Source organism: Vidua macroura, chromosome 9 (genome assembly GCF_024509145.1).
Source record: "Vidua macroura isolate BioBank_ID:100142 chromosome 9, ASM2450914v1, whole genome shotgun sequence".
Taxonomy (NCBI): Eukaryota; Metazoa; Chordata; class Aves; order Passeriformes; family Viduidae; genus Vidua; species Vidua macroura.
Window position 1 is genome coordinate 5492407 of NC_071579.1, and position 7668 is coordinate 5500074.

The following is a 7668-nucleotide window of genomic DNA, read 5'->3' on the forward strand; positions in this document are numbered from 1 at the left end:
AGAGGGTCGGCTCCTTCCTCTCTCTGCCTCATCCTTGGCTAAGGAATGAGGGCAGGCACTGGAGCAGTGAGCTCTGCTTGTCTGGGTACCTGGCATTCCCATCTGACAGCCAGGCAACTCCACTGCTTGATATTCCAGTCAGGCACCCAGTACAGCAGCGGCAGCAGCACCGGGAAGGAGGGAGGGAGGGAGGGGAGCCACATAGCACGGGAAAAGCCAGGGCTAGGGATGACAGTAACTGTTCTGTTCTTTTTTTTTTTTTTTTTAATCTCAGTTGGTTTTGGTTGCTTTTTTGCTCAAAAAAGGCATTTTTTAAAAAATATATTAAACAGATACATTTTACTAAGATGTCTCTTGGCTGGAGCCACTGACAAGAAATGACACTCCCCAAATGAATAGGCTTAAAAAAACCTGTCCCAAACAAACCAAATAAATAAATACATAAATAAAACATTTTCTTTTTCTTTCTTTTGCATTAGGGTTTTTTTTGTTGGTTTTTTTTTGTTTTGTTTTGTAGGGAACTGTGGCCCAGAGGTCTCCACCGGTGTCTGTGATGGCAGCGTCCCCGTGCAGGTGCCAGGTCCTTTCCAGGCAAGGGGTGAGACGGTGCCTCGGCACCGCAGCAGACACGAGGTGCTCGTGGAGAGGCCCCAGGGAGACCTGCTGGGTCTCCAGGGCCTGTGCTGTGGACCCCCACCACAGCAGTGTGCGAGGGTACGGCTGCAGGATGGATCACGGGGGATGCAAAGGCAAAGGTGCCAGTAGAAACCTCTTAAAAAGACTACAAAAGTTGGGGTGGCGAGGAGGCTGCCACTGGGGGATCCTTACGGTGGGTTAAGCACCTGCTCTGGCGGGACCAGCAGCAGCTTCTGGCCAAGCCACACCCCCCTGGGCCATTGGCACACCTCCCCAGCCACCTCCGTGGTGGCTACAGTGGCATTGTCCCCACACTCAGAGCCAGTCTGCACTGCATGAGCCATCCCTCCTCCTTAGTCCCACTGGCATCCTCCATCCGCTTGAGCCCTGTGTGTCTTTGGCCAGTTGCTGGGTGTACCATGGAAGCACGCAGTTGGCACTAAGGTAAGGCCTTGATTTAAATTTTTAGGGTGGTTCTTTCTCTCTCCTCCCAGGAAGTCTTTCCTCCCAGCCCCATGGTGCCGAGGTCTGAGTGCTCCCGGCCGTTAGCTGCACAGCTTGCCCGTTTCCTGCTCCAGCGCGTTGGGCAGCTTGGCGTTGAAGGCTCTCAAGGAGGACTGGATCCTCGCCACCTCATTGTTGGCCAGCTTGAGCCGGTGCCGGAGCAAACAAGTGAAGAGGTCGAGGCGGATTTTGCCAGGGGGTGAGAGCCTGTTCACCCGGTCCCTGATCTCCAGCAGCTGGAGCATGGCTGAGTCTTGGGAGCCCTGGGTGTAGGGGTAGTCCAGCTGCAGGATCAGGTCACGGATAGCGTCTGGCTCAAAGGGCAGGCTGTAGCCAAAGACTTGCAAGCTGTTGATTTTCATGTAGCCCAGGTTCTTGGAGGGATCTGACATCTCCAAGGGTTCATAGTAGATTGTCTCATTGGAGCTGTCATCCAGAGACTTGATGCGGCTCCGCAAGTAGACGTGGACGGTTTCAAAGAAGGTCTTCCACTTGTTGCCCAAGGTGATCGTCCAGTTTTGGCACTGGGCAGAGGCATCTACAGTAGTCCTTTCCCAGTCTGGGAAGCTGCCCTCATTGACAGGCATGAACCAGCTCTCTGAGTGGCTTCCCCCAAAGGGGTTAACATAGATGGCCATGACGGGCTCCAGGGTGCTGTTCTTGGTGAGGCAGATCTGCAGAGAGAGGGCCAACATGACGTGAACCAGCCCGGGCTTGTACTTGTTGCTCTTCAGGGTCAAGAGCATGCGCTTCCTCCAGGAGGGGTCGAACCAGCTCCCCAGGCGCATGTCGTTGCTGATGAAGATAGAGTGCACCTCGATGCGGCTGTCCCGTTTCTGCAGGAGGTACCTGAGCTCCAAGTCCTGCAGATCGGTCTCCAGCCCCAGGTAGTGCTCCAGTGAGTCAGCCACCTCAGGGCGGCAGAAGCCCTGGGTGAGCACGTAGCCGTGGTTGCAGGTCCCGCAGCGGGTGATGTTGTCCTGGTCACAGCTGGCACAGGCTGGCCCCTCGCCCAAGGCACACGGTATGGACCCCTGGCAGGAGGGCTGCTCGGAGGGACAGGTACAGCTGTGGCTTTCTTCCAGGAAGGTCCCAGGCACGGCGGTCTCGCTGCAGTACAGGAGCGACTGTGCACGGCTCCACCAGTAAGGGAGGGACCTGGTGCACAGGAAACACATAACAGAGGCTTAGATGGCACCTTTTGGGATGCGACTGACTTTCCCCTAAGGATGGAAGAGCTGCCCACCTCATGTTTGTTTTCTGCTCTGCTGGTGGCCCCCCAATGAACCAAGCCCCATTTTTCACCTTCAGGTTTGGACCTGATCTCTCAGGGCCACATTCCAAGCTGGTACAGCCACTCCTGCTGCCTGCTCACCCCCTCCTAAGTAGGAACTTCTCCAGTTGCAGCCCCAGGGAGGTAGCCCCTGGCTGTGAGCCACCCCTGGGGCATGGGGCAGTGTCCCCAGCAAGGGCTTCATGGCACCTTACCTCTCCTTCGGCAGCTTGAAGCGAGGTTGGCGGTGGCAGCGTTTGCTGAGGTTGAAGAGCCGCCGGATGAGTCGGTAGGTTTTTCTAGAGAGCAGCTTCAGGCTGGTGCCCAGCTGTTGGTAGCGATGCTGGACATCCAGATCCATGGTCCAGAAGTGGGAGATGGCTGTCCTGTTCAGGAAACGGTCCGTGGGGAGTCTTTTCAACAGGGCCTGAAACTCCTCTGTGGGGAGAAGGAGATGGCATAGGTGGACTCTGGAGAGCAGGCGGTGAAGGTGGCGCTGAAAGCAATCTCCCTCCACCTGAGCGCTGAGCTCTTCATGGTGAGAAGACCACCCTGGAGAGCCAGCACCCAGCCTGGGCTGCTCGCAAGGGGAAGGAGATGCTTGGTGGGGGTCTCCCCAGCCTCACCTGACTCCTCGAACTGGCTGTGGTGGCTCTCCCAGGCTCGCCCAAGCTGGGCCAGGCTGCTCTCCAGCGCCTGGATGTCGGCCTCGGGGCAGTTGCAGCGGGGGAAGGCGGGCTGGCACTGGCAGCGGCAGTCGCTCCGGCGGCACACCAGCTCCCCGGCAGAGCTGCAGGCGATGTAGCTGAGGGCAGCCACCACGAACCTCTCCCGCAGGTAGGAGGGGAGCACAGTCTGCAGCCCTGCGGAGGGAGGAGCCCCAAGAGCATCAGGGCACGCACAGAGCCCCTCAAATATCACCTGGGCGAGGAGGGCACGAGCCTCCCCCATCCTGGGCTCCCTCCCTCACACGATTATCATATCAATTTGCTGTGGAGCCGCTTGTCTGGGCTCTGCATCGATCTTGGCTCCTCTTGGCAGACAAGCAACAACCTCATCCTGCCCAGCTTTCATTATTTTCCTCCCCTCTCCTCCCCAGCCCTGAAATTAGAAGCAGCATTTCATGCCGGCATCCTCCCCTGCAACCCCCCGTGCACCCACAAGCATCCTATGGTAGCACTTGTCCGCCCCCACATCCCCAAGAGCCCAGTCCTACCTTGGAGCTGCACTTTGTTCTCAGGGCTCTGCACCAGGACAGAGCTCACTGAGTCCAGGTTGTCATAGTTGCTGCAGCCGAGTGGCCCTGTCCGTGTTTCTGTCACCTAAGGTGGGGACACGGAGGCGGTCATGGATACAGGAGGGGACACAGGGTGCCCTACCCCACTGAGAGTGCTGCAAATAATCCCTGACCCGCTGGCCAAGCCCCACTCCTCATAGCAGGGTGGATGGTCGGAGAGGAGAACTAATTATCTGCTAATTAGCTCGTTGACAGGCGACAGCCCGCTGAAAAATGTGCCTTTATTAGCGTGCCCAATTTCCCATAAATAATGGAAACGTGTTAACTTTCCCTGCTCCCTCCTCGCTGGGTGATGCTGTTTTAGGTCGGGCCAGCTGCGAGGGGCCGGGGTGAGGCCTGGCGCTGCCATGTCCCGGCGCTGGCCCCCCCTCACCACTCGCCTACCTTGATGGCGGCCGTGGCGATCTGGATGTGGTGCAGCCGGCGCAGGGTGCTCTCCCGGTCGATGAAGTAGGAGGCTGCCAGCTGGTGCAGGGTCTCCAGCGAGACCCCCGAGCTGTTCCCAGCCCCCGCCACGGGCTCTGCCCTCCGGCTCAGCTTGCGCTTGTCCACAAAAATGGTCAGGGACTCCTCTCCTGGGGGGACATGCAATACTTTTGGAAGACTGCTGTGCTCCCCCCATTCCCCTTCTTGGAGCCATGTTCCTCCTGCAGTGCTTCCTTCCCCACTCTCCCTCCTTTGCACAGTCCTTGTGCGATGGGGGTGAGCAGGACTGAGCGCCCCAGCACTCACCTCCCAGCGTGGCAGCCAGCAGGAAGTGTGTCCCATACTTTTTGATGAGGCTGTCGGTGATCTGCTGCGGGCTGGGCCGACGCCCCAGCAGTCGGATGTTGCGGATGAATTCAGGGGCCAGGGGAAGTGGAAGGCTGAAGAAATCTTTCCTCTCCAAGGCCAAATTATTCACCTTCCAACGGGCAAACTCTCTGTGGGAGGAGAGCAGCAGTGGGGAGGGGGTGTGAAGTGGGTCTGGCCATGGCACATGCATGCTCTGCTTCCTTATGTCCCCAATCTCCAGCTCAGGACAGGTAGAAAACTCTGGTTAGAATCATCCTGACCTCCCCCAGGAAGTGAAGGACCTGCTGCCAGCTATGGATCCAGCCAGGACAAAAGCACCATCCCTCCCTAAGCCATTGATGGTGATAAAGAGCTACAAGCAGCGGAGATGCCTGATATTGATTAATCCAGCACCTCCGGAAGGCATTAATCACAGCCCAGGGCAGGGCTAGACCCTTTTCCAGCCCTTTGGGCTGGTTGCCTCTCATCCCTCCGACAGCCCTATGCCTACGGATCCAAGTGAAAATCCGGCATCTGGGGGTATCATGGTTTTAAATACCAGCAGCATTTTGTGGTATGTGTTGGGATGGAGGTGTTGGGATGTGGTGGGTCCCCTCAGAGCCCCAGATGCTATGAATGTGCCACCCAGCCTGTCACTGCCTCCAAAAGCCCACAGCCTCATAAACAACCGGCAGCAAATTTCAGCCTAATCTTTGGCATTTTGCTCTAATTAAAACCAGGCAGTGCCTTTCAGACAGTTTTACCAGGGCTGGCTGGGAAAAGAGGGAGAGGGAGGGAGCAGTGGATGGGTGCAAAGCAGCAGCTTGGCAGATGACAGGTTGCCTCCTACCATGACTTTTGGGCCCAGAAGATGAGATGCAGAATCCAGTAGCAGAGCTGAGGATGAGGCAGGGGGGATGCTGCCTCTCCCCTTGCACACACACTTTCCTTCGGGGCTGGGGTGCCAATCCCCACTTCCATCCCAGAGGCAAACAAGCCCTGAAGGCTGATAGCAGGTTCTCTGCCTCTGGGGAGGTGTGAGCCAGCTGCTGTCCCTCTGGCTGCTCCTTCCTGTCCCACCACCATCACCAGCAGTATCTCTGGAGGACGCAGGTCCCTCGGCATGGCAGCGTCAGCACACAGGAAAGAGGAGAGGAGCTCCCCGGGGGTGCCGGGCTGCATAACTGGGCTGCAGTCTTGGCACCCACATCAGCACTCCCAAGAGGCCGTGGTCAGGCTTTGCTTTGCTGCTGGAGGCCCCCAGGGCTCAGCACCGGTGGGGAGTGGAAGGGAAAAGGGCTCATTAGCCAGAGGTAACAGCCCCAGTTAGGTCCAGGATGCAGTGGAATAGAGTGGGTTTCCCACAGAGGCTGTCACAGGGTGGTCCTTTGCTGTGGTGAATGGACTCCACTGATGCCAAACCTTGTTCTCTGCTGGCAAGAAACCCCCTCCAGCCTTGGCCCCCGTGTATATAGCATCCCATAGTAGTCCATGGGTTGATGGCACTGGGGACATGGCATTGGGGTCAGTCAGCAGCTCTTCTCGAGCCCCAGCAGCATCCCAGCCCCAGCAGCATCCCAGCTCCAGAGAACTGCCAGTCTAGGCAGGTTCAGTCATTTGGCACAGACATATCTTTGTGCACAGAAAAAGGACAAAAGATCATCTTTGTCCAAAGGGCCTGGAAGGTGGACACCACGTGCACACTGCCCCTTCTGCTGTCCCCAGTTTCCATCTCAGGGCAGGAGATTGGTAGGTGGACGATATCCAAAGGGACTGGAGTACACAAGACCCATCCAGCCCAGTGGGCTCTGTGCCTCGTGCCATTAGGGCTGATTCCATCTCAACCTGTGCACCAAATCCTTCCCGTCTCAGGGCAAATCCTGCCTGGAGCCCAGCCTGGCCACACCATGAGCATCCTGGGAGGGGCTGCTATTACATTCCCTGGAAAAGCAGCATCTCACATCCACCCACCAGTGTCCCAATGGACAGCCTCCTCCCACACATGGGGTCTGGATTAAAGAGGATCTTTAATTAAAAGAGGATCTGAGCTGCCCGCACAGCTCCCCACCCCACAGCCCCTCACAGCCTCTCACCTGTAGATCCTGTACCTGGTGGTGAAACCCTGCCGGTAGCGCTCCATGAAGTCCACGTACTCCTGAGCTCGGTAGAAGGGTCCCCGGTCGGTGAGGAGCCAGTCGAGGGGCGCCCGGGCGGAGGGAGAGGAGGATGAGGAGGAAGAGGAGGGGGTCGCAGGGGCTGCATGGCCCTGGGGCACGGTGCTGCCCGCCCCGCCGGCCACTCCCCAGAGGCAGCAGGCGCTCAGGGCCAGCAGGGCCAGCGGCCACGGGAGCATGGGCGGGGGCCCGTCAGCACGTGGGAGGTCCTGCCGCCCCATCCTGCTGCTGCCCGGCCGGCTTCTTCATTCTCTTACCCCACGGCAATCCTCCGGGACAGCCCCGTCCTGCAAAGCCAAGCGGGGGAGCCCGTGAGGACAGGAACCAGGAGCAAGCTTTGGAATGCTGACAGAGGGAAAGCTGCGCTCCAGGGAGAGCCACGCTTCAGGCATGGACTGGTCATGCCACAGGAAATAAGAGTTTATGGTGTTGGGGGTGCTGGGTGCTGCTGAAGTTAAATGAATTCCGGGCTGTTTGATGAATTTCTGGCTTTTTCTTTATGTTTTTCTCTGCCGTACATCAGTCTGTCAAGCCGAGCTTGCTGCTGTGGGCTGCCCTGCACCCTGCATTGTGGGGATGCATGTCAGCTCATTTCAGGTGGAGCTAAAAACTATAATCCTGGGAAACTGGGAAAATGAGCTTCTCCAGTATGGACTGGATCATGTGTGGTTGATGTTAGACTTATTCTTTGTGTCCTGCTGATGGATGGATGGATGGATGGATGGATGGATGGATGGATGGATGGATGTCCACTCCAAGGTTGGCTAGGCTGATGGAAGTAGTGTTTTGAGTGCAAAGTAAAGATGGAGCTTTTCTGGCAGCAGCAACCACAAGGCCAGAGCCTGAATTTGCCAGTGGAAGTGGGAGAAGGGAATCTGAAAGGTCTGGCCAAGGCCAGGTGTGCTGTGAGGCAACAACAGCTGTTTGCCTCAAACCAGGGACCCCATTGCTGCAGTACTGCCAGGGAAGATGGTTTTTGTTCCAGGAAGGCAGCTGGAGCCCAAATGCCC

General features: G+C 57.4%; 1 protein-coding gene across 2 annotated transcripts; it reads right to left on the reverse strand.

Moving 5' to 3' along the window:
- Positions 1–266: 266 nt before the first annotated feature.
- On the reverse strand, positions 267–6959 carry BRINP2 (BMP/retinoic acid inducible neural specific 2). Of its 2 annotated transcripts, none has more exons than XM_053985718.1 (7): positions 6593–6959; positions 4443–4633; positions 4095–4285; positions 3630–3735; positions 3040–3276; positions 2629–2851; positions 267–2298 (listed from the first exon to the last, which is right to left on the reverse strand). In XM_053985718.1, the coding sequence occupies exons 1-7, from the start codon at positions 6877–6879 to the stop codon at positions 1182–1184; spliced, it is 2352 nt and encodes a 783-aa protein (XP_053841693.1). In that variant the 5' UTR covers positions 6880–6959; the 3' UTR covers positions 267–1181. The 2 variants fall into 2 exon arrangements, with proteins under 2 accessions (XP_053841693.1, XP_053841692.1); XM_053985717.1 differs by having other exon boundaries at positions 6578–6958.
- Between the last annotated feature and the right edge of the window lie 709 nt (positions 6960–7668).

Bases quoted from the DNA above. Each gene is read 5' to 3' on its own strand.
- BRINP2 (XM_053985717.1), bottom strand. From the start codon at position 6,879: ATGGGGCGGCAGGACCTCCCACGTGCTGACGGGCCCCCGCCCATGCTC. The intron at 3,736-4,094 runs GTAGGCGAGTGG...TCCCCACCTTAG, and splicing joins TCGCCACGGCCGCCATCAAG to GTGACAGAAACACGGACAGG. The intron at 3,277-3,629 runs GTAGGACTGGGC...CTCCCTCCGCAG, and splicing joins GAACAAAGTGCAGCTCCAAG to GGCTGCAGACTGTGCTCCCC.